The sequence below is a fragment of the Aedes aegypti genome, chromosome 2, assembly GCF_002204515.2.
Source record: "Aedes aegypti strain LVP_AGWG chromosome 2, AaegL5.0 Primary Assembly, whole genome shotgun sequence".
NCBI lineage: Eukaryota > Metazoa > Arthropoda > Insecta > Diptera > Culicidae > Aedes > Aedes aegypti.
This window is the reverse complement of record NC_035108.1, coordinates 430,646,719-430,673,645: the sequence shown is the minus strand read 5'-3', so window position 1 is coordinate 430,673,645 and position 26,927 is coordinate 430,646,719. Positions and strand designations below refer to the sequence as shown.

At 40.5% G+C, this 26,927-nt stretch overlaps 1 protein-coding gene across 1 annotated transcript; it reads left to right on the top strand.

Annotated features, from left to right (window-relative positions):
- On the top strand, positions 1-26,681 carry LOC5573950 (ATR-interacting protein mus304). The gene is made up of 6 exons (XM_001654938.2): positions 1-919; positions 19,149-20,219; positions 20,276-20,364; positions 25,682-25,884; positions 25,950-26,414; positions 26,490-26,681. The coding sequence occupies exons 1-6, from the start codon at positions 200-202 to the stop codon at positions 26,666-26,668; spliced, it is 2,727 nt and encodes a 908-aa protein (XP_001654988.2). The 5' UTR covers positions 1-199; the 3' UTR covers positions 26,669-26,681.
- Positions 26,682-26,927: the final 246 nt, after the last annotated feature.

Here is a 26,927-nt window from a genome sequence, read left to right as displayed (position 1 = left end):
AGTTTCGTGTAAATCGTGCAAACATCAAACATTCACCGCCAGATTTTTTGCTCATAGAATAGTGTTTAATTTTTGTACAAAAACTATGTAGTTTAATCGTGTGTTTTGTTGAAAAAACTTATCTCGTTTTAACAGTTCATGTTCCGCTTCGCAAAATAAGTTTAAACATTGTGTATGTGCGGAGCCGTTAGGGGTGAAAATGGCATCCAAACGCTTCGGCAACTTCCAGCTGAAGCAACCGTCGTCGTCGGCTTACAAAAAGGCCCGGCTGGACATCGATGTCATCTCCAGCCAGCAGTACGTCCTCCAACAGCAGCAACAGCGAACGGTGAAAACCACCACGACGGCGATTGCCAAATCATCCTCCTCCAAGTCGGATTCGCTGTGGGGCGATGAGGACGACGAGTTCATCATTTTGGCCTCCCAGGCCGTGGAAGAAGTCGAGATGTTCCAGCAAACTCAGATGCAGCAGCAGTCCCAAGCACTGGCCGCGGAGGTCACCTTTGGGACATTTCTTAGGGAAGAAGTCGCTTCCAGTACCCAAACGAACGGGGAGAAGGAACCGAACTCTAGGGAACTCATGCCTCCTCCACCTCCGGTTGCTCCCGGACCTTCGAAAGGGAATTCGGTTCCCATCAGCGTGATTGATCTGCTTACGGATGGGGATGACGACGTATTTAGCGAGCAGTTTAGCGAGAACTACGACAACATAGAGAAGCACATCGACGAGTTCTTCAACAACGAGTTCGACGATGACTTCAATCTGGATGAGTTTCGCCGGGATGGTCAACAAAGAAGCGGTCCCAAGACGTCGCCACAGGAACGGTCTCCTCCGAAGCCGGTCCCAGTGAGAGCGAATGGGGACATTAAAGTGGGAGGATCGGTTCTGTTCAAACCGAAGCAGCCGCAATCCACGACGGTGAGTGAAGTCAATATTCGAGTCATTCAACTTGAAAGTTCATACAACTCAAAGTTTAATCTTCTAATCACTTTGAGCGACTAATAAGTTATAAATTTCAAAATCCTAAATTCAATGATGAACTCGTCGAGGGGGAAAAGTTTCTACAGTGTAATAGCTCAGTTGCAAATTTTGCGATTCTCGTGGATTTCGCAATGTTCACGGATTTGCCGCAGCATGATTGGTAGCATGTCTCTTTTTAGAGACCTGGTCTCTGTTCTTATGCAACTCTCTGTTTTTAGCTAAGGGTCTTTAAAATCTCTATTTTAACCAAAATGATCTCTTAAGTTTCTTTTTCTCTTATTCTGCTTGTAGTTAACTTTGATGCAAAACTCCACAGGCTCCAGAGAAACCTTCAGAGCCTATTACGCAAGCGTTCAACTGATTCTTCCAATATTTCTTCTCAGATTCCTTGAAGAAAAACTTCAGGAAGTATTCTAGTGGTTTTTCCAGAAATTTCATCTGGAATACTTTCAGGGGCTCCTACAGGAATATCTTCAACATTTTTCTAGTGATTCTTATACCGATTCTCCCAAAAAATCTTCTTAGATTTTCAATACAATGCTTAGAGGAACTCCTTCAGAATTTGCTCCAAGAAATCCTTGAGTATTCCAACGCTACTTCCTCAATCAATTTGCTCTGGGATTACTTAGTTTTTTTCTCCAAAGATTATCCTAAGATTCCATATATTTTTCATTAATCCTTCAAGCGTATATTCCAGTTGTTACTCTAGAAGATCTTCCAAAAATTCTAACATAAATTCTTTCAAGAAAACCCACAAGGTATAATCCAGAGCTTTTAAAGAAATATGTTCAGTGTGTTATTCAAGAAACCATACTATAATTCTAAAGTCTTTTTATCCACGGTTAATCGCATGGAGAATGGAGAATCTAATTTCCTGGTCTATAATCTATAATTTGTCCAGAAATTTCTCAATATATTCAACATGTGATTAATCATTGCGTCTTTCTAGAAAATTTTTTCGGTACTTTTCCAGCATCTCATCCAAAGTTTAACTCGTATAGGCCTGAGTGAAAGCAAAAATTCAAAACCCTCACCACTCAGCGAATTATTAATGAATCAAATCATTTTTTGTCAGTATACTGGCACACATATCTAGTTTCTAGAACTGGACAGAGGAACGCGGAAATATTCCTGTAGCCAGAGCCCGGTGGGTCACTGGGTCAAGTCGGGTGATAAGGGTACTATGCGTTTGTGCCCCTGGAGGTAGACTAATTTCAAGTCACAGATAATTTCCGGAATCGGCTATAATGTGGCCACTATGTGACGAAATTTTAAGAAAATTGCATCAGTGTAAACCTTTTGAGAAACGATTGAATTGGATAACTATCTATTGTATCTGAACATACGTGCCAAACTTATGGGAACGCATTTTTGTGCACAATTATGTTTGATTTCTACTTTTCGAGAAGTGAAACGGTTTAGTATACAACTAATCTATAGTCGGTTCTTCCGGACAATTCCACCGAATGGCCACATCCGGTATATTTTAATAGGTACAACACTCTTCATTTATAATGTTGAATATCAGATCTTAATGATTAATGCAAATTAAAATGATTGTCATTGCAAATAAATAAAGGTAACTTGGCATGTCCCAAAAAATAGCCCTTTTTTACCCAACTTGACCCAGTGACCCACCGGAATAACTCCGGCCACAGGAATATTTCCAACTTCCTCTGGCCACTTTTAGAGACTAGATATGTGGGCCAGTAAACTGACAAAAAACATTTGAATCCGCTAAGAATTCGCTGACCGGTGAGGATTTTAGTATTTTTGTTTTCACTCAGGCCTATACGGGTTAATCCTGCAGTTCTTTCAAAACTTATCAATGTACCGTGAACGTACCATATTTGACGCGGGTCCAAACTTGACGCATTTTCTCATTAATTGTATCATAAATTCTCGATTACTTTTTCAAATCGACGTAAGTAATTTTCATACGGTTTTGAGAAAATTAATTCAGAAGAATCACAACCTGTCTTCTAAAACTGTTTTAAAATGAATTACCTTTTTAACATTTTTTCGACGTGTACATTTCTTAAATTTTGCATACAATGAGCTCGCGTTCAAAAGCTATGGAGTTCCTATTATTTCACACAAGAATTTTATGACAAAATGATAAGCCGTTTTATTCAGTTACTTGCGACGTTTTTCTACCAGTGTAAAATCGACTCAAGTAGTGTTTTGTTTTGATTCGTGGTTAAGTCACTTTGTCTCTCCATACAGCGGGGCGGCGAAAGTAGTGGCTAGGTTGCGAAAGTTGAAAATCTTACTTTCGTCATTTTGTAAATCCGGAAATTAAACGTTTTAAAAGTGAAAAGTTGAGTTGGTACAGAGCGGTACGTGTAGAATTCCGCCTGCTTAACACGTAGGATCGATAAAGTATGTTTGTATACTTTTTTGACTTGAGTCTGTATGAATAAGTTTTCGAGAATTAATTCTCATTCAGACTAGCACTCGAAAATTTAGAAAATTTATTACTTAATCTTCATTTACATGTTATTGAAGGATTCCAATCGAAAAAAGTTTATCTTTAACTAATAATTGGCAAAAAAAAATTATTTGAAAATGTATCCGACAAGTGCGTCAATTTTTTCATTCCTTAGTGAATGTGCTAAATATTGTTAATCAATTTTTGTGAAAATATTATGCTGTTTTACAGCAATATCATCAACAACAGTCAGTAATATTATTTTATTCGTGAATTGACGTCGAAATTTTTTAAGCTTTCAGACATATTTTTGTATGACAATTTTGTGCGTCAAGTTAGGCACTCAATGTTCCTTATTATTTGCTATTTCGTTCAGCATGTTTTGTTGGATCGAAAACAGGAAAAAAAAATATCGTGCTTGCCTTCAAAAAATCCGTCCGCGAAACAACCCAATGCTTTATGTAATCGCATGTAAGCAAAGTCATCCATATATTACGTAACGTTTTTAGGGAGATGAGGGGGTTCAGAGAAACGCAACGATTCGTACAAAATATTCGCACTTTTCATTGAAAAAAATTGGCCGAGGTTAAGAGAGGTTGAAAATTGTGCAATTTATCGCGGTTTATGGACGTCCCCTAATGTTTTAAGGAAGCTTCAGTAAATTCGTCAGGAGATGAGGTGTAGGTTCAATGGTTTGTTTCGTATAATTGTAACGTCATTTAGAACCCTATTCGTAGTTTTCGTTCTCATTGATAAAATTTGTTTGTATTTGTTATGTATACTAGAGTTCGTCGTGAATGTCGCAAACTGACAGCATAGCTTCAAGTTTAGTCCGAACACCAACCAAACAAGACGCCACCTATGTTCATTGAAACGAACTAAAGAAATATTTCGGAAATTCAAATCTATTGCGTCTTAGAGAATTGACCAGAATTTCTCTCGTCGCTCCTACTAAATTGCGCCGATGGGCTAATCTGAAAATTCCCAAATTAGCCAATTAAAAGAAAACAAAAGATAGTACAACCATTGTACGCATTCGGGTGGAAATTGCGTTCTTCTAAATTAGCTCAACCCTTTTTTAAGTCTGGATCGCGATTGTTCATTTATTATAGTGGAGTGCGTCAAAGCGATAAGATCGTTAATAGTCGGAGTGATTTTGAAAGTGTTTGAGTTTAACTTAAGTCTAATTGTGACTTTGTATTTTGGTTTAAACTAAACTCGAAGTAAGTTTCGGGAGTTTTAGATTTACTTAGTGTATTAATTTCAGTTTATGTGTCTTTTATGTTCATCGTTTAGAATTTTGAATTTGTCGAGTCGAATTGTAATATTTTGAAAAAGTGCCTGAGATATTGTGAGATTTGGTGAATAAGAATTCAGGTAAGCCTAACTTGATTATTTAGTGAGCAAATTAAGTGAGAATCCGCGTTGAATAGGCCCTCCTTGCCCAATCAACGTAGGTGGCTAATCTGGGCTGGGATCAACTAGAAGCCCTCCCTCGGCTACGGCTGGGACTACGATCGGCCGTCGCCAAGAGGCTGTAAGTTCCCGAGAACGGCACCGGTCCCTGAAATTGCTGTGCAACATCGGCTACCAACGCTCGTGTGACATTTCGCTCGCCAATTCGTCCGGCGTGAGCATCGTTCTTATAAGAAGCTCTTCACGCCACAACAAGGGGACGCCTTTACCCCTTAAGCGACGCCGACGCGCGAATCACATGTTGGCTTTACCGGTCGATGGAGTAAGTTTGACCCACAGCAATTGGTGAGTACGTACGTGAAGTTTTACTATCGGTGAACTGCATGGGACAACCGACGAGGGATTGTCGCCGAGAAGAAAAGGTCAGATCTGACAATAGAAAATAAGAATTTGCTCAAAGATAAATCAAAACTTGATTTAAATCGTGACGTCACATTAGGGATTAGGCTTGTTTGAATTTGAATAAATTAAATAAACGTTAAATTTAAGGCAATCGATTTGAACTCGATAAATTTAAATTTTTAGCAAATAAAGTAACTTCGGATTGAATTTTTGATTCAAATAAACTTACTTCTAGATTAGTTAGATTACTTCACTAGTTTTTTATTACGTCACGAATTGATATTTTGGCTAGATTTAAGATTGGTGTTTGGGTTCTTTTAGTGAATAAGCATTTCCCCCATTGGTTAATTTCTGAATTTATTTTCGGTTTCGGTTGTTTTGAAGATTTTGGAATTGGTTCTGGTTAGTTTTTGGAGACGTTTGGGTTGTTTTAGTGCGACATCGGTTCTCATTAACTAGGTGACCTGCCCTGAGAGGGTAGTTTCATGCCGGGTAATTAGAAAGAGCTAACGGTCCTTCTTATTGGAAGGTGGCGCGTAAGCCGTTTGCTTAGCGTAACAGAACGGAACGTTACATTTTGGCGCCCAACGTGGGGCCTGGCTTTTTAAGCTTGGCATTGCTGATTAGTAATTTGAAAGTTGGTAATTGGAAAATTGACTAGGATCTTTTTAAAATTGATTGATTATTCGATCTGAATTGAAAATAGGATAACAAATTTTGAATTTTGATTGCAAATGCAATCGGCTATCGGTTTAGAATAATAAATTATTGAATTTCGGTTCGTTTGTGTTGGAGTATGCAATGGTTGTGCCTCGTAAGCAAAGCGGCAACACTGATGTGTAGAGAATGGCGAATGACGCATGCGCCGGTAGGGCAGTCGGCGAGCGAGCCAAATAGCAAAGGAAGAGAGGGAGAATGGAAAGTTTACCATTCATCCGTAAAGTGATGTTCAATCCGTTCAGACGTGTTTATTAAAGCTTTCTCGTTGCGTACAGTAGTCAAGTTGTAGTTGTTTCTTTCCTACCGAAATCCTGGTTCCGCGTTCCGCTTCGGTGACCCTGTTCTGCGTTGTGGTGTGTCCACCTCTGCCCAACAGGTTATGGGCCCAGCAGTGCCGAAGGGAAGGTTCCGGATTGCATAGGAAAAAGGTTCCGAGAGAGCGAAAGTGATCACGCCGTGTGTGAGTGTGTGTGCGTTGTTTTCTCCGCGGTGGTGATTTTGCGTGGACAAAATGGCGGATGTGAACAAGTTTGCGTTTGCTAGACTGAACAATCAGAACTGGCAAATATGGAAGTTCCGGATGGAGATGCTCCTGACCAGGGAGGAGCTATGGTATGTGGTCGGTGATGCGATGCCGGCTGTAGTGACCGATCAGTGGACGAAGGACGATAGGAAAGCTCGTGCCACTATCGGATTGTGTATTGACGATAACCAGTTTGCACTGGTGAAGGAAGCAAACAGTGCAAAAACGTTTTGGGATCAGTTGCGTGGTTATCACGAGAAGAACACGGTAACGTCACGTGTATCTTTGTTGAAGAGACTGTGCTCGTTAAATCTCGCGGAAGACGGTGACCTTGAGAGTCATCTGGTTGTGCTTGACGATTTGTTCGACCGTTTGACGAATGCAGGCCAACAGCTGGAGGAGTCGCTGCGGATTGCGATGATCTTGCGTAGCTTGCCTGATTCGTATGGTGGTTTGGTCACGGCGTTGGAGAGTCGTGCCGATGTGGACATCACGATGCAGCTTGTGAAGTCGAAGCTGATCGATGAGTTTGAGCGTCGGAGGGAGCGTTCCGGCGAAATGAGTGTAACGAAAGCTATGAAAAGTGTGGTAGTGCAAAATGAAGTGCAAAGCGTGGGTGGACTCGGCAATAGAGCACCAGTGAGAAGATGCTACTTTTGCGACAAGCCCGGTCATTTGCGTCGCAACTGTCGTTCGTTTATGCTAGCGAAGCAGGAGCTAGAAAATGAGTGCGAAGATAAGAAGAAGCCGGACGACAGAGTGCGTGTGCGGCAAAACGCGAGACAAGCAAAGAACGAAATTGTGGGTGCCAGTGTGTGCTTCATGGCGGGACTGGATCAGCGAAAGTGCTGGTACATTGACAGTGGAGCAAGTCGGCACATGACGAGCGATAGAAGCTTTTTCAAATCGCTGAAAGAAAGAAAAGGCCCGAGTGTAGTGTTAGCGAACGGAAAAGTGGTTATCGCCGCTGGTTGTGGCGAAGGTGTTGTGTACGGTTTGGACGGAAATGGAAACAGAGTTGAGGTGAAGCTTACCAACGTCTTGTATGTTCCGTCGTTAAAGAGTGGACTCGTGTCAGTGGACAAATTGACGGCGAAAGAGTTTTCGGTGAAATTCAAGAAGGATGGTTGCGATATTTGTGACGCATCCGGTAAGAAAGTGGCAATTGGTGAAAAGTCGGGGTCATTGTATCGGCTGAAGCTAACGAAGGTTGAGAAGAAAGTAGAGGGCCAGCGGCTGATAATGGGCGAGAAGAAGACAACGAAGGGAAGAAGTTCACCAGTCAGTGTGGTGAGCTGGTATTCGGAGAAGAAGCAGAATAGAGCCGAAGAACGTGAAGAAGAAGAATACTTCGATGCGAACACTTCAAGCGAGGAAGTGGAGCCGCTACATGTGGCGAAGTCCAACAGTGGAAGCCCAGATTCGGATGCTGATAACTGGAGGGAAGTTCGGCGATCCAGGAGGAGTAATCGTGGAGTACGATCCAACCGGTTGGTTGATTACGTTGCTTGAAGCAGGAGGAGATCAACCCGGCATGGAAGGCAGTGAGGATGCGGACGAGTACGAGGACAACATTGAGGAGGAGTGTTGGAGTATGCAATGGTTGTGCCTCGTAAGCAAAGCGGCAACACTGATGTGTAGAGAATGGCGAATGACGCATGCGCCGGTAGGGCAGTCGGCGAGCGAGCCAAATAGCAAAGGAAGAGAGGGAGAATGGAAAGTTTACCATTCATCCGTAAAGTGATGTTCAATCCGTTCAGACGTGTTTATTAAAGCTTTCTCGTTGCGTACAGTAGTCAAGTTGTAGTTGTTTCTTTCCTACCGAAATCCTGGTTCCGCGTTCCGCTTCGGTGACCCTGTTCTGCGTTGTGGTGTGTCCACCTCTGCCCAACAGTTTGAAGTCGATTAGTTTAATATCGGTTTAGGTTCGATAATTTTTCGGTGAAATTTTGTTTTTTTTTTCGATAATTGCTTATAAAGTAGAACATTCGTACAACTGTCATTCATTTCGAATTTGTTTGGTTATAAAGTGAATTTAAAGTAAGATTTTCTTCTAAATTGAATTCAATAATAGTGAATTGAAGTGATTGTTTTGGTGTGGAAAGAAATTTCTTCAAAATGGAGAATTACTATATGAATGCGGATGATTTAAATGACGAAGAAGTGGCCTATGAGCTGAAACTGCGGAATTCGGCCATCGGTCGCAGCACAGATAATCGTCGTGTCCTTCGCTATTTGATTCGTCGTGAGGAAAACCAGGAGTTTCCAACGTCGAACACCATCAACGACGAATACGTAACCGTTGCTGCAGCTGTGAAGCAGATTGAAGATTCTCTGCTGGCTGGCAGACCGATTGGGTGTCGATCTAGGCTGATTCACCACTATCGGCGTCTTCGTAGATGCCACGCGACTACAGCGTCTGGAGAGCAGACTCGTCTGGCGCTGATGAAATTTGTTTTTGGATTAGCAGGACGTTATTTTCAGCTCGATTTGAACCAGCTAGGAGCTGTTTCGAATGCCGGAGTTTCTTCGGAGCCTACCGGAGTAGTCTCGCCTCCGAATCAGAGTGTGGGTGGTCAGATGCGGCTAGCTACACCCCCGATGGTTAATCCAGAGATGCAATCTTCAGCTGAAGGAGCTGTTGGCAGCGAAACTCGCAACGACGCGGTTGAAGATCCACTCCAGATGTCAGAGAATGTTTTGAATCCGTTCATTGTCGAAAATCGACATTCGTTGGACAGCCGTTTCCCAGCCCCAGGGAATCTGCAGAGTGAAATGCAGCAAGCTTCGCTCGGTAGAATGTCCGCTGAAGGAAATCCTCTGCCTTTTCGTAATGTTCGATTCCGTTCCGGAGAAGATTTGTCATGCTTGAATCCTCCTAGACAGAATTTGTCATCGGTTGACCCAGAAGCCTCGGGAGGTAGTGTTCCTCAGCCCCTTAATGTGATTGGCTTTAATGAAGAAAGGAACTCTGTTGCAGAAACCGTTCCGAAACCTTCTCGTGGATCACGAACTGATTTTTGGTCAATGGGACCTCCGGTATCCCAAGGGAAACCATCTTCCAACCCACAAGAGGGCCAATATCGTCCTTGGTTAGATGAAAGAGTTCGCCAACCCTCTAATGCTGGAAATTCAGTACCAGAGCCACGAGAAACCGTTTCTGTTCAACCTGCAAATACAAACGCGAATCAGCAACTGAATCTTAGGGAGTACGTGCATATTTCCGAAATAGAAAATTACGTACAATCATGCGTGAGAACTTTGTTGAATGAACGATCAGATCGTCCATTGGTGCGTGAGACTGTTGTAAATAACGTGAGGGAACAGTTTGATAATTTTGGAATAACATCTACAGGCGAACGTAACGAAAGTGTACCGAGATTATCGCCACCATTACAGTTACAGAACGCCCCAGGACCTCAATCCTCGAGTAACAATATTCCGTTTACTCCTTTGTTAGGAATCGGCACAGAAAGAAATTCAATGCCATTCCAATCTCAGCTTAACTCGACTCAGATGCCTCAATTTGCAGGGAATACCCAGAGTCCGATACAATTTCCGGCCTCGTTGTCTTCAGGAAATAACGGTACATTAGGACAGCGAAGATTGCCACACCAGACCTGCAATATTATTGAAAAGTGGCCTAAGTTTGCAGGAGACTCAAATCCAGTCCCGGTGATCGACTTCTTGAGACAGATTGATCTCCTTTGTCGTTCGTACCAAGTGAGCAAGGAAGAATTGCGAACACACGCTCACCTCCTGTTCCGAGATGATGCGTACGTTTGGTATACAGCTTATGAATCCAAGTTTAACTCGTGGGATACCTTGCTGTACTACTTGCAAATGAGGTACGACAATCCAAATCGCGACAGGTTCGTAAAGGAAGAAATGCGCAATAGGAAACAACGCCCTAATGAACTATTTAGCGCTTTCCTGACCGATATAGAGACCATGGCACAGCGCTTGATCAAACCATTGACAGAAGGAGAAAAATTTGAGCTCATTATTGAAAATATGAAACTTTCTTACAAAAGAAGACTTGCTTTGGAAAAGATTTACTCCGTTGAACACTTGGCTCAGCTTTGCTACAAATTCGATACCTTGGAAGGGACTTTGTATGGCCAACGTGTCCAAACAAAACCTCATCTGGTAAACGAAGTTCTTCTTGAGGAAGAGGACGAGTTTGTGGTTCAAGCTGATGATGAAGAAGAAATAGCTGTTCTCCAAGCGGAGAAGGTAACTTCAAACAAAGCTCGTCTATCTCCAGCTGATAATGCTCGAAGCTCTTTCAACAATGGCCAACGACAACCTTTGTGCTGGAATTGTAGGAAGGTTGGTCATATTTGGAAGGAGTGTGACCGCCAGAAGACAATTTTTTGCCATGTTTGCGGGCATCCGGACACTACGGCTTTCCGGTGTCCTCAACAGCACAATATTCGACCATTATCTGAGGTGAAATCAAAAAACGATTAGGTAAAGAGAGATATGGGGACCCCTCTCTGAACCTTAACGATCAAGAGGTCTCCAATCGTAGGTTCGAATACTTCAATACCACGTATACTATCCATACTCAGTTTAATCGTTGTCCCACAATTATAGTTAATGTTTTGGGCATAGAAGTTGAAGGTCTTATTGACACTGGAGCTAGTGTGACAATCATGAGCTCGCAGAAATTAATAGACCGTCTCGGACTTAAGATTCTGCCTTGTCGTCTTAAGGTTTCGACAGCTGATCGAACTTCATATAGCTGCCTGGGATATGTCAATATTCCGTTCGAGTTTCAGAAAATCACCAAGATTATTCCTACCGTTATCGTACCGGAAGTTTGCAAAACCTTGATTCTCGGAATCGATTTCCTGAAAGCATTCAACTTTCAGTTAACGATTAACCCGAATCAAAGGCCAATGATTGCAGATCCGTCAAAGAATCATACCTTATTACTGGCAGAAAGTTATTTTAGTGAAGATGAAGGCAAAATTTGTTTTCATTTAGTCCCTGATCTTGACACCAATCAATCTCTAGATCCGAAGGAAGACGATGATTCATTAGAGATGCCAACCGTAGAACTGCCATCCAATCCTATAACAACCTCGAACGATATTGTTACGGAACATAAATTGAGCACTGAGCAGAGAGAACTTTTATTTAGGGCTATCCAGGAACTTCCAGCAACACGTGAAGGTCACTTAGGACGCACTAATCTCATAAAACATTCGATAGATTTGATTGTAGGCGCGACCCCCAAGAAAATACCACTTTATAAGTGGTCACCCACTGTAGAAAAGGTGATCGATGAAGAAATGGAGCGATTACGTAGGCTTGACGTAATTGAAGAATGTCTGACCTCCGCAGACTTCTTAAATCCGTTATTGCCTATAAGGAAACCCAACGGAAAGTGGAGAATATGTCTGGACTCGCGACGATTGAATTCTGTTACGAAGAAAGATGAGTTTCCCATACCAAACATGTCTCATATCTTGCATCGTATCAGTAAAGCTCGATACTTCTCAGTCATCGATTTGACCGAGTCGTATTATCAAGTTGAGCTGGACGAAAATGCCAAAAATAAAACTGCCTTCAGGACCAACAAAGGCCTCTTCAGGTTCAAGGTTATGCCTTTTGGCTTAATCAACGCCCCAGCGACGATGTCTAGGCTCATGACCCAAGTTATTGGCCATGATTTGGAGCCATTCGTGTATGTATACTTGGATGACATCATCATAGCAGCTGAGACTTTTGAAGAACATGTACGACTGATAAAATGTGTTGCCGAAAGGTTACGAAACGCGGGTTTGACCATTAACCTTACAAAATCCAAATTCTGTCAAACCAGCATACGATATTTGGGGTACGTCATCTCTGAAGCCGGATTATCGACGGATGTTGCAAAGGTACAACCAATCCTCGATTATCCTGCGCCTAGGTCGGTTAAAGAAGTACGTCGTCTACTAGGTCTGGCTGGTTTCTATCAGAAATTTATCAGCAAATATTCTGAAATCACGACTCCATTGACCAACTTGTTAAAGAAGGGACGGAAAAAGTTTGAATGGACTGCTGAAGCGGATGAAGCTCTCAACAAGCTGAAAGAAGCGTTGGTATCTGCTCCTGCCTTAGCAAATCCAGACTTCTCAGAGCAATTCATCATCGAAACTGATAGTTCCGACCTTGCGGTTGGTGCAGTTTTGGTGCAATTGCAGAAAGGTGAGAGGAAATGCATTGCTTACTTTTCCAAAAAGTTATCCAGCACACAACGTCGGTACAGTGCAACCGAAAGGGAATGCCTGGCCGTACTATTAAGTATTGAGCACTTCCGACATTTTGTCGAAGGAAGTCGCTTTATTGTGCAAACAGATGCAATGAGCCTTACTTTTCTCCAGACCATGTCTATTGAGTCTCGGAGTCCGCGTATCGCTCGGTGGGCTTTGAAGTTATCAAAGTATGACATTGAGCTGCGATACAGAAAGGGCTGCGAGAACATCCCAGCTGACTGCCTCAGTAGAAGCATCTATACGGTGGACATTCATCTGTCAGATCCATATATTGATGGACTCAAGTATCAGATTGAGCATAATCCACAGAAATATCCCGACTTTAAAGTAGTCAACGGGAACGTCTTTAAGTTTATTACGAATTCGACTTTGATTGAAGACCCTGCCCATAGATGGAAGCAAGTAGTTCCAGGACCTGATCGAAGAGAAATTATTAAAAATGTTCACTGTGAAGCTCATCTCGGTTTCCTGAAAACACTGACCAAGATTCGTGAACGCTATTATTGGCCAAGAATGGCTAGCGACATTAAACGGTACTGCTTCAGTTGCGAAGTGTGTAAGGAGTCAAAAGTTCCCAACCAAAACGTTCAACCCCCATGTGGTAAACCCAAAGTGTGTTCAAGACCTTGGGAGATGATCTCCATAGATTTTCTTGGGCCATACCCTCGGTCGCGCAAAGGAAATGTGTGGATTCTGGTCATTTGCGATTTCTTTTCGAAATTCGTTTTGGCACAGTGTATGAAGACAGCCACTGCTCCTGCGGTCTGTACTGTAATGGAGAATCTAGTCTTCAATCTCTTCGGTGCACCGTCAATTTGTATAACCGACAACGCTAAGGTTTTCGTTTCGGATTCCTTTAAGAAGTTGTTGAAGGAGTACGGAGTTACTCAATGGAATCTAGCTGTCTATCACCCGGCCCCTAATCCAGCTGAAAGAGTAAATCGAGTGATAGTCACTGCAATCCGCTGTGCATTGAACAAACAAGCCGATCATAAAAAATGGGATGACTCGGTGCAAACGATAGCTCGTGCCATTCGGACTAGTGTGCATGAAAGCACTGGACATACACCCTATTTCGTGAACTTCGGACGTGACATGATCAGTCACGGCCAAGAGTATGAAAATCTTCAAGAACTCGGGGATGGTCAGGACTACGATGCCACAAAACGAAAAGAAGAGCTTACGAAACTCTACGAACTAGTTCGCTCTAATCTCTATAAGGCCTACCAGAAGTATTCGCGACCTTACAATCTTCGATCGAACCAAAAACATACGTTCAAGAAAGGCGACATCGTATATAAACGTAATGTTCACCTTTCTGACAAAAGTGCCAATTTTGTGGGCAAATTTGGATCGAAATTCACTAAGGCACGAATTAAGGGAGTGCTCGGTACCAACACTTACATCCTTGAATCGGAGGATGGACACCGTATACCCGGCACTTTCCACGGTTCGTTCCTTAAACGAGCATAAAAAGGTCAAGCTATGACTGCACTACGGCCGCGTAGTGCATACACCAGTCAAAATAACAAAAATACACTTATGTGGTGCAACGTTAGTCCGATCCGAGATGTCCTCGTGTTTCCTCGATCGTTGACAAAATCTTGAGCTTATGTTACCGAATAAAAAACCCAGCTATGACTGTGTCCTTAAACCGGAGGCACAGTAACAACCATTTCTACTAAAATACTCCTGGAGGTGCTACGGAGCTCCAACGTTCGAGATGTCACATCAGCTGTTTCCTCACGTTGTCGAGAAATGATTTCGCTCAGAAGTGCTCTGATGCAGCTATTATCATTGATAGCTAGCATAGAATGGGCAGAATTTCTGTTGGGAAATTCCCACATCCAACTTCGATCGTGCGTTATGATGTGCGAAGTTGAGAATGCGTACATGTATCAGCAGAAAAATCGTCAAAACACTTGTAAATTAACTCAGTTCTGCATATCTTCGATAGGAATATGAAATCCCACTTCAATTTGCTTAATTTTAAACCTAAAATAGAGTTTGTAACGTTGTAAAATATTAAATTTTAGCATAAATTACCTTTCGGATCAATAATTTCGTTCGTTGTTTGTTATGTTTAGTGAGTTTTGACAGTTGTACGTTGTTTCGTCATTGGTAACCAGTGTTCAGATGTGTAGTAGTATTAGTGTTAGGTCATTTCGGATATGCTGTAAGTTAGTTCAATAGGGTTATAAAATCAAGAATTTGCAGTTTTGTTTGCAGTATTCGGTTAGATTTAGTTTAAGTAGCTTATCAGATTAGTTCTGATGTTTATCGGTGTATGAAATCGGTTCTATTAATTTTCAAGTATGTTGAAGCAAATCGGACCGACATTCGGAAATCTTTCTCAGTTGTTACTGAGGTGATCTGATAATTAGGTTAGAAATTTGTATCAGATTCGGTCTGATGTAATCGGAAAATTGGTTTAGTTTAGGAAATAAGGATATTGGTTTCAGATTATTCTGAAGTATTCGGTTAGCTCAGTTTCGGAAATACGTAGGTAATAGAAGAATATTCAGATCATTGATTAATTTGTTTGTTTGTAATTTGAAGATAAGCCTTCTTTTCTTATAAAAATTTTGAAATTTCTTTAAATTTCAAAATTTTTATTTATTTAGTGGGGGCGATAATGTAACGTCATTTAGAACCCTATTCGTAGTTTTCGTTCTCATTGATAAAATTTGTTTGTATTTGTTATGTATACTAGAGTTCGTCGTGAATGTCGCAAACTGACAGCATAGCTTCAAGTTTAGTCCGAACACCAACCAAACAAGACGCCACCTATGTTCATTGAAACGAACTAAAGAAATATTTCGGAAATTCAAATCTATTGCGTCTTAGAGAATTGACCAGAATTTCTCTCGTCGCTCCTACTAAATTGCGCCGATGGGCTAATCTGAAAATTCCCAAATTAGCCAATTAAAAGAAAACAAAAGATAGTACAACCATTGTACGCATTCGGGTGGAAATTGCGTTCTTCTAAATTAGCTCAACCCTTTTTTAAGTCTGGATCGCGATTGTTCATTTATTATAGTGGAGTGCGTCAAAGCGATAAGATCGTTAATAGTCGGAGTGATTTTGAAAGTGTTTGAGTTTAACTTAAGTCTAATTGTGACTTTGTATTTTGGTTTAAACTAAACTCGAAGTAAGTTTCGGGAGTTTTAGATTTACTTAGTGTATTAATTTCAGTTTATGTGTCTTTTATGTTCATCGTTTAGAATTTTGAATTTGTCGAGTCGAATTGTAATATTTTGAAAAAGTGCCTGAGATATTGTGAGATTTGGTGAATAAGAATTCAGGTAAGCCTAACTTGATTATTTAGTGAGCAAATTAAGTGAGAATCCGCGTTGAATAGGCCCTCCTTGCCCAATCAACGTAGGCGGCTAATCTGGGCTGGGATCAACTAGAAGCCCTCCCTCGGCTACGGCTGGGACTACGATCGGCCGTCGCCAAGAGGCTGTAAGTTCCCGAGAACGGCACCGGTCCCTGAAATTGCTGTGCAACATCGGCTACCAACGCTCGTGTGACATTTCGCTCGCCAATTCGTCCGGCGTGAGCATCGTTCTTATAAGAAGCTCTTCACGCCACAACAAGGGGACGCCTTTACCCCTTAAGCGACGCCGACGCGCGAATCACATGTTGGCTTTACCGGTCGATGGAGTAAGTTTGACCCACAGCAATTGGTGAGTACGTACGTGAAGTTTTACTATCGGTGAACTGCATGGGACAACCGACGAGGGATTGTCGCCGAGAAGAAAAGGTCAGATCTGACAATAGAAAATAAGAATTTGCTCAAAGATAAATCAAAACTTGATTTAAATCGTGACGTCACATTAGGGATTAGGCTTGTTTGAATTTGAATAAATTAAATAAACGTTAAATTTAAGGCAATCGATTTGAACTCGATAAATTTAAATTTTTAGCAAATAAAGTAACTTCGGATTGAATTTTTGATTCAAATAAACTTACTTCTAGATTAGTTAGATTACTTCACTAGTTTTTTATTACGTCACGAATTGATATTTTGGCTAGATTTAAGATTGGTGTTTGGGTTCTTTTAGTGAATAAGCATTTCCCCCATTGGTTAATTTCTGAATTTATTTTCGGTTTCGGTTGTTTTGAAGATTTTGGAATTGGTTCTGGTTAGTTTTTGGAGACGTTTGGGTTGTTTTAGTGCGACATCGGTTCTCATTAACTAGGTGACCTGCCCTGAGAGGGTAGTTTCATGCCGGGTAATTAGAAAGAGCTAACGGTCCTTCTTATTGGAAGGTGGCGCGTAAGCCGTTTGCTTAGCGTAACAGAACGGAACGTTACATAATTTATAATAGGGGGTGTCCATGAGATACGTGTCACAAAAACATACCACTTTCTACAACAACCCCGCCCATCCGCCCTACGTACCACTTTTTATATGGAACCTTCAAAAAACTTGTATGATTCGTCACATATTGCAGAACACCTCCTTCCCCCTAATAACATGACGTAGGGTCAGGCGGGGCAAGATGAGCACCCTAAGGATAAGCGCGATTTAAGCCTACTTAAACGTTCTTATTTTGGTAAAATTGGTAACCATCCTTAGCTTTTACATTATTACTTTGACCTACAACCATTAAAAGTTTTAAAAAGTTATAAATAGTTTTCCAAATAACACGTTAAAAAATAGCTTTTTTATCATCGGTCAAAAAAACTGCGGTGCAAGATGGGCACCCCCATAAAAAGATGCAATTTACTAGAGAAAACTATTATTTCTCAATGCTTGCAATATCCCAAGATATTATCTTTTATATATGATAATATTTATCTTCAACTAGCTTAGTTTTTAAAACTTTTATCAGAAAATAAATAACTTTTCATAAATTGCTAAGATTTTACTTAAAAAACGATTTAATTTGTTGTTTGTTTATATATTTTTTAGAAAAAAATGTTTTGTGCAAAGAAGATACCGTAAGTCAAGCCCACAGCTAAATGTGGTTCTATAATTTCACACTTTCACTTAATTTTGAACATGGTGCTCATCTTGCCCCAAGGGTGTAAATTTATTAATATAATCAAAACAAATGAAATATTTTTAAATTTGTTGAAAGTTTTGCTCCTGATTATCTACAGAAGATTATTCTATAACTATACGGCCAAAAACGTATGAATTAATTTGTTTACGCAACAAAAATATCACTTTTAAATGAACAAATCTTATATGAAAAGGTAAATTTTTGGACTTCTATGTATTTTTGACAATATTTACGTTGCGCTTTTAATTTTTTAGCTGAAATTTATGGCCATCATATCAATTTAATGATATTCATCAGAACTTCAAATATTTTTTTGAAAAAAATCGGTAGAAACGACACAAACTAGGGGTGCCCATCTTGCCCCGGGTGCTCATCTTGCCCCACATTCCCCTACTTAATGTATGACCCATATATGGTTCTCGATCTATTCCGAGGCCCATACTGCCGTTGGTTCTACGCATATTTGTCCCGCGGTCCATTAGGGTTACATAGAACATGAGACAAGTATGCGTAGTTCACGTGTTATAAGTAAAGAAGATTCGACGACCATTTTTGGAGCCGGATTCGTTCTAGTTTTTGACCAATTTGTCATTATTTTAGCAACTGCCTTTTCCGTTTCAGCACAACGTAGTTTTCAAACCTTTCCCTTGTTTGATATCACGGCGAAAATACATTAAACTAAACAATAATGCTTGACTATGGATTGAACTCAATCGCCGGTTTTATTTTCTACACTTTAGCTAAACGCATATGCGAGAGTACTACCAGATGACGTCATTCAAAACTTTTTCCAAAGGTTCTAACTTTTATGTCTACTCTAAAGCGCTTTTTTCAATTAATATCAATCTTCAATTAATTCAAATTTAGCAATTATTTTTTAGTGCGTCAAATAAGGAACATAGTGCGTCAAATTAGGCACATTGAAGAATTGATGTCAAGGAACCTAATGTGTTCCACACATGGGTCACAGTCGAGGATGGAGAGAAGCGGCCATGAACCGAGTGAATTGGCGTAATATTGTTTGTATATTTTGACAGATACGCGTATTTCGACCTCAACTGTAAGGCCGTCTTCAGTGTCGTGCACTAAACTCGACTCGGAATTAAATGGTATAGTACTAATTTTTTTTTCATTTACTTATGTGTTTTCTTTCATTATTTGAATTTATGAAAAAAAACCTTGAATTCCAAAATAAATTTCTTGAAAAGCTCTCTGTGAAGCAAATTTTTGAGGCAAGCTCCGGATGTATCCTTAGAGAGTTTCCTAGTTGAAACCCTAATTCCTAGAGAATTCCTAAACTAAAATTTTAGAGGAAAGTGCTCGATAATTTCTAGTTATATAAAATTGCCTGAATAGATTCAATTACCTACAAATCATAACTTCCTTACAGGAGGCCTTAGCGAATAAACCGGTGGGAGGAAGGGCTTTCCCCACTCAACATCAGCTGTCCCAATTAGGAAGGGAAGCGATTGCCAATGCTGCCAAAAAGAAGGACCACGAGAAGGACATGCAAGTCCGGTTTCTCACGGGACAACTGGACAGGGCGAGTAAGGAGCGGGAGCAGTTGAAGAAGGATTACAACGAAGTTACCGAACGGCTTCAGATCCGTGATGGGGAGGTTTCCATACTGCGATACGAAATGGAAAACATCAAAAACCAAAACGAGCAACTGAGGATGGAAAAGATGAAGGAGAAGGAAACGATCAAAAAGGAATGGGTGGAAAAGATGAAGGATTTGGAGAAGGTGATTGTGGCCCAGAAATCGGAACTAGAGTTCAAGAATATCGAGATGATGAATCTGAAGACGAAACGGATGAGTAACTCGTTCAGAATTGATAAAGATGGATCATCCAAAGAGAAACCAGTAACGCCAAAAGACTTTCGGATTCACAATCGCCGAGTACTGCTCTTCCAGCAACCGACGATTGAGAATTATCAGATCGATGCGAGAATATTCGATCTGTCCACGGAAAGCATTTCCAAGTTCAGCACCACTAATCGCCTAGCCAACTTCTCCAAGGAAGACGCCGTGCTCTCACAACACCTAGGTCGCCTTCAGTCATACCTCTCGCAGATGATCTATCTCAAAGGTGCCTTCCCGGAGGAATCCATTTCAACGATGGTGCTGGTAGCGAACCAAGCTACCGACGAAATAGGAAAGTATTGCAACCGGTTAGCGTTGGTACGGGTTAAGGATGCTCACCTGAGTGCCAAAGTGGCCTACGATTTCCTGTGCAGGAACAGCAAACGAAATCGATTGGAGGGTCCCTTGGTGAATATCTACCAGAAGCAGCCGATCTATCTGCACGAGAAAGCGATTGTGCAGCGACGGTTTCTGGCTGCTTTAGGGCTGCTCTGTCGATACATTCCCGCGTTGGCTGTGAGGCTGGTGCGGCGCTGGAAAGGAACGGGTAATTGCGTTCACATGCTCAGTAGATCATTGGTCAAAATAGGTTACGCGGTGAGTTGATTTGTGGAATTTGTGGTATGAGATCTTACATTATTGAATCATTTCAGAGCGATCTTTATGGCCATTTTGGATTTATAGCCGCTGCAGGTACGGTGCTGAGCGGGTTGAGTCATCACGTGGTCCTGTATAAGCAAGAGTAAGTAACAACTCGTCTTCTGTCCAATCGCAGATTTCTGGTCTGGCACAGGTTTTTTTAGCGACGATTTATCTGTCTTTTAAGGGGGCAGGATCCGTCATTGATTTCAGAATTTTCATAAGCAGTTTTTTTCTTTCAAAATCAAGAAAACTTACAGGAAAGCCCTGGCCACGATCACAGGGTTTGACGGTGCCAAAGTAGAAGGTGCACCATAATAATACCCGTCTGTGAAACATATCACCTTCCCAATACTTTGGCACACCTCTAACGGTTCATGATTTATCATGAAACGGCTGCATTCAGGCGGAGGATCTGTTAATATGTTTCGGCATATTATCAGGTCCTCTTCGAACGGAGGGACCGCCAGGGCTCATTAGTTACTTATACACCAGTGCTGGTTGTTGATGGTTCAGTTCGTTTACCACGAGCTGTAGCATCCTTTGTACTAATCAGTAATGGTTGTTAAGTTTCGAAGCTAACGTGTGATCAATCGTTTTATAATGCAACATAAGAATGTGTTTGGGTGTTTGGTGGAACTGCGCGTAACACTCGTTGTTATTCAATTTAGTGATTGTGAGGGTGCTAATAGTGATTTCATAATAAAATCTATGGTGAAGAAAATTTGAAAATGAAATTGAAAGTGATTCTGATAGTTTTGTTAAAAATATTATAATGATGATGTATATTGATGTGAACTCTACTAATTTAATAAACGCCATAATACATTTTGCAATCATTTCTCTGAATATAAACCTAGTATTTCAAACATGCATGATGAAAGTGTTAATAATGACAGCGAGTGCAGAAGAATGGATCGAAGTGATTTTGTTTTACTGTAACTTTCGTGATGATTCTAAATTGTAGTTTGAATAGTAATGACTCTACAGCAACAAAAATAATGAAACATTTAAATTGAATATCTTTTAATTACTTAGTAATGCTAACAGATGGTAAATGCTAATAACAATGAATTTATATGAAAATGGTGTGATGTGAAAAGTGATATGGAAAGTATATCTGAAGTGTATTACGAAAGTTGATGAGTGATAATCGGTGAAATACGTGATAGTGTCGAAAATAAAAGTGACGATAGTGAGTGATGAAATGAAATGGGGAATGAGGACCTTTTAATAAAACTATTTCGTTCTTCACTTTAACCACTCTAGTAGCATTTCAGGCCTTATCATAGTTTGATAGTAGTCTAAAGTACTAGACTGCAAAACTACGGTAAGGGCTGATTGCTGCTAGGGTACACAGTGACCATTTGAGCAACATTGCTTAGGAACGTCTGTGTGATGAACGCAATAGAGGCTTATAAAAGCAAATGCTGGGAAGGAGCTTAGGGCAGATTAAGAGTGCCAGTACTACCCCTATCGCTACCGAAAAAAAAAAAAAAAAAAAAAAAAAAAAAAAAAAAAAAAAAAAAAAATCAAGAAAACTTACAGGAAAATGTGTTCACTGTATTCTGTTCTCCAACCGAAACACAGTGAACACATTTTCATCGAAAAATGTTAAGTGTTGAACAGAAAAACTGCTTTTGAAGTTTCGATGATGACGATGATTACGATGACGGAGCGTTGAGCGTTAAATCTATTTTTTCACCAAAAAAGTAACTAAAATCAACTTTTTCTTTATTCTCCTTGTGAATGAATGCAAACCTCTATATAGACTCCAAAGATACCTTCAGAGTTGCTTACGCGACTATTTCACAGGATCTTTAGTAATTTATTCACAAATTTCCCGACCAGGACTGGTAGCAGGTCTTTTTAGAGGCTTGGTAACTGTTTTGAAGCAAGTCTTCGAAAACTGGAAGGTCTCTTTGATCTCTATTTTAACCAAAATGGTCTTTAGAGCCTTTTTTTCTCTTTCTGCTTTCAATCAGTCCTTGTGCAAAATTCTAAAGCTTCCATTGAAACCTTCAGACATACCTACTCGACTTTTATACCAGTTCTTCTAAATTTATATTCAGATTCATCGGGGAAAAACTTCAGGAGTTTTTCTAGTGATTTATCCAGAGATTTCTTCTGAATAGTTTTTAGCTTTCCCTTTGGGGATCCCTCCCAAAATTCTCCCTATCTTCTCTACCAATTCTCTCAAAAAAAAAAAAAATCGTTCAGAAGTTTCTCCAACGATTTTTTCAAGGGATAGGGTTCAGAGCTGCTTAGGCACTTCCATGATTCACTTTGGCATGGGTGGTTTTTCTCGGCCGAATTGTCTGAAAAGTGCCAAGATCCGGCTCTCTTCTTAGAATGGTTTCTCCAGCATTTGCTCCAAACAATCTCAAGCACATCAATGCTACTACCTTCAGTGATTATAAGTTCCACTGAATATTTCTCCTATACCATATTGTCTCAAATTCCGAACATGACACTTATTACAAACACTAGACTTTTTTAAAGCGAGTTTTCAAGAAGACTACTTTTGAAGGTTGTAAAAATATATTGTCGCACCGCCACCAAACCGAATCGCGCCAGTGAGACTTGCGACGCGCCTCAACTCGTCGCATTTTGAAATCAGTTTTTTTAGTGTGGCGCTGCATTCTTATGATTTTTATGAACACAGCGCACTATTCACATATTAGCTGCGATGCTCGGGGCCCGGAAAAACAATAGTTTTAAATAAATGTTGGTCTTGATTTCTACCTGATACATAATAAGTTCTTATCTTTGAAATCGCCACCGTTCGGGATATGAGTCATGTTTGGAATTTGGATGTTTGGACAAAACGGTACTCTAAATAGGAGATCTTTTAAAGTTTACTACAGGATTTTCTATAAGAAAATTTACAAAGACTTACTCTAGAGTTTTTGAACGAATTAATTTAGGGATTCTTTTTTCAAGGAAACTCTACAAAGACTTCCAGGAGTTCCTAATTTATTTATTTTTCTAGTTATTCTTCCAACCAGTTTCATATCAATTTCTTCAAGTATTCATCCCCAGTCTCTTCCGGGTATTGCTACAAAAACTCCCCCAGTGGTTATTCTCAAAAATCTATTATATTCTACTGCATAGACGAAATCAAAAAGAAATATCATGTGAAATTTCTGGTCGAATTTATTAAGAAATTCATGGAAGACTTGATCCATGAACTTCTTAATAAATTCGACCAGAAATTTCACATAAATTCCTTCACAATTTCATCTATGCAGCTCTTTCATATATTTCTAATTTATCAAATAATATCTCCACGAATTCTTCGAAAGTTAACACTAGCAAATACTACAGATTTTTTTGTCTATTATAGAGTTTTTTAGCCTTAGGCTGGGTCATCTTTTTGGAAAACAAGGAAGAGGCGTCGTAAGAGGCCCCCTAGGCAAAGCGTTCACAGAATTATTAAGTATACAATATCAAAATCAAAGAGTTGTCCGGTGTTCTCGCGTTGTTCATCATCAGCTTGGTGTGGTATTTATTCCGTAATTTGTCTTCGTGTTCCTGGAGGGCTGTCTTGAAACGTAACATGTCAGCTAAATTTGTTCATAGAGTTTGGCTTCTTTCAAGACGTTTAACGGGGCTGCTTCTGTGGGAGGATTATTGGCTAGCATATCTCTTATTCTGATATCTAGTCGAAATGGATGTGTACCGAGCAGCAACTACAGAGATTGTTCCAGTTAATCCACCGAACATTCCTTCACAAATCTTTGAAGGGATTGCGTTCGATGTTCCGATTAATTATTTTGCAATAATGATCTTAGCAGTTCATCTAGAACATCCTTCAAGACATCCTCAAGAGTCCAGGAGTTCTACAGAGATGCTTGTAGAAGTTCATCCGGAATTTCCACCGAAATTTCATCGAAGATTGCTTAAAGATTTCTTATGAAATAGTGCTCGAATTTTTTGAAACAATTTCTGAAGAAGAATTTCTATATATACTGTGTGAGAAGATTCTTGAGAAATTTCTCAAAGAAATTGTGGAAATGTTCCTGAAGGAGTCTGGGTGGCAATCTCTGATGTTGTTTCTGAAGATTTCCTTAGAGGATTCTTTCTAAAGGAAAAGAACGAAAATTTGGGAAAGAATCCTAAAAAAAATCTTCGAGACATCTCTATGGAACTTACTTGATACTTGATAGGCAACAATTCCTTGCTATAGAACTACCTGATTGAATTTTAGAGGATGTCCTTAAAAAATAACTTTCAGAAATCTCTAAAGAAATCACCAGAAGAATCACTAGATAATTTCCCGGAGGACTAAGGACGTTTTCCTTCAAATGAACTTTCGAGGGAATTCCTGGTGGAATTTCTGGACATTTTTTAGGGTTATCTATAAAAATACTCCAGGTTAAAAACATCTTAAACGAAATTCATGAAGGGATTCCTTAGGATATCCGAAGCAGAATCATGAAAACATACTTACAGTAATACGAACAGTAATATTTGTAATGTCACGAGTAATTAAAAAAAAAACCTTATGAAATTTCTTATCAGATTCTCTGATAGATCATTATTTATTTTTTTATTTTTGGAGACAAATCAGCCATTTTCATAGAGATTCCTTCGAGAATTCATACACAGTTTCTTCCAGGAATTGCCTCAAAAATCCTCCAATGATCATTCCATGAAATATATTAAGATCTCTTTCAGGATTTTTTTCGATAAATAAGACTAGCAGTTCCTCATAATTTTCATTCATACATTTCTCTAGGAATTTCCCCAGAATTTTATACAAAAATTACTCATCCGATCATTCTCACATAAATTTCTTCAGGGACTCAGTCCGACGTTATTTATGAAACTTCTTCAAAAAATCCTGCATAATATTGAAGACTGGACTCAGAAAATGAGACACAAAAATGAACACCAAAAATTCATTCTAGGTTTTCATTCGTATACTTCTAAAATGTTCAGGGATTAAATAACTATATATTGGCTATGTTTTGGCATAATTTATTTATTGAATTTCCTCCCATAAACTTCATGCTCGTACATTTCATCACAACACTTCTCATGAGATCTTGGGCGAGGATTTGCTCATCTTTCTTACACAATTTCTCTCAGTTTTTCTTCAAAGCTTCTTCAGTTTTGAATTTTTTCCACTTTTCTTCCACCTCTTCATTATCACCCAAAACATTTCGATCGGACTTAGTTCTGGTGTATTTGGCAGGTTCGCCTCCTTCGGGACCAGATTAACGCCCATCGCTTCGTACCAATCCATTACATGCTTGGCGTAATGGCACGAAGCGAGATCCGCGTGGGACCAATTAATTAATTTAATGGAAAAATATTTGGTCCTTTTCTTCAGGCATGGGGTCTCTAAAATTCATATTTAGGGCACCTAGTCGCTGAAATTTGTGTAGAAATGTACATTTTTTTCATCTCAACAGCGGTCGCGAGCTGATGGATCTCTTCAAGTCGATCGTGTTCTGCAGACCGGACAGTGCCCTAATCCTGAGCCACCTTTCGGACGCCCTTTATCGAATAACGAGCTCCAGCAGCTCGATAGATCTCGTGAACCGTCTGTGTCGGCAGAGCAAAGCGTCGGACTTTGCTGCGAACGATGCCTACAAGATGATTCAGTTCACTAAAGGTTAGTAGTTGGGGTTTTCGTAAGTAATCTGCAATCAATTTCATAATTTACCTTTCTCCCCAAAGACTCTTGCACGTTACAAATCTACGCCGCCCTTCTGGAGGCATCGGTTCCGCAGAACAGAAATCTCACGCCGACCGAAATTCGCCACCTGGTGGCAAACACACGGAACACGATCTACTTCCTGCGCAATTCGCTGGCTCGGCCGGTACGATGGATCCATCAGTTTGTGCGCCGTCCGGAAGGATCGGTCTTATCGTTGTGCCAATGCCACGTGAGAATCACTAACGCCTTTGTGGTTCTGCTCCATCAGGTGCTACGGTGTTGGATGCAGTGTCCGCTGAATGTCGACTACGATACGATGCTGCAGATCACGCAGAACGGTGTGCTGCTGCTGTTCGATCTGTTCGAAACCGTGTACCGGGGGGAGGTCCTGCAGGTGGGGCGTCACGTCATCCAGTGTCGCCTGCAAGCCACCTACAACTGGTTGGTGCAACATCAGAGCGACTTCCGGTTCCAGCCTACGCACAGTAAGAATTGCAAGCCCGATTGATAGCGGTTTTAAGTGTATTAACAGCATACTAATTTCCCATGATTTCTCACAGGGAGCGCTCTACAGCTGCTAGATCTGAGGCTAGTGATGGAAGAGCCGTTGAAATCGAGCGAAGACCCAAAGCGGATGGATGTGGATGAAACGGACAGCGACAGTGCCGAACTGGAACGACGTGATATGTACGATGAACTGTATGAGGATTTTTTCAGCAGTAAATTGTTACAACAGTGAGCTTTGGTATGTATGAACTTGTTGTGCTAGAACGCGCCGAATGCCCAGAATCGTCAGTGGGGTGTGGAATCGTTTATGTCTTTGTTAGGATGTTAGGATGGACACAATTCGTTCTGCGTTACACCGTAACTTAACGGCCCTTGTTTTTTTTTATTATCTTCATTGATGAGATTTTTAACCCTAGGCTAGTTCATCTCGGGACCAACGGCTTCCTTCCGAGGGAAGTCGTCACTATTAAGATTATAAGTGACTATCTTAG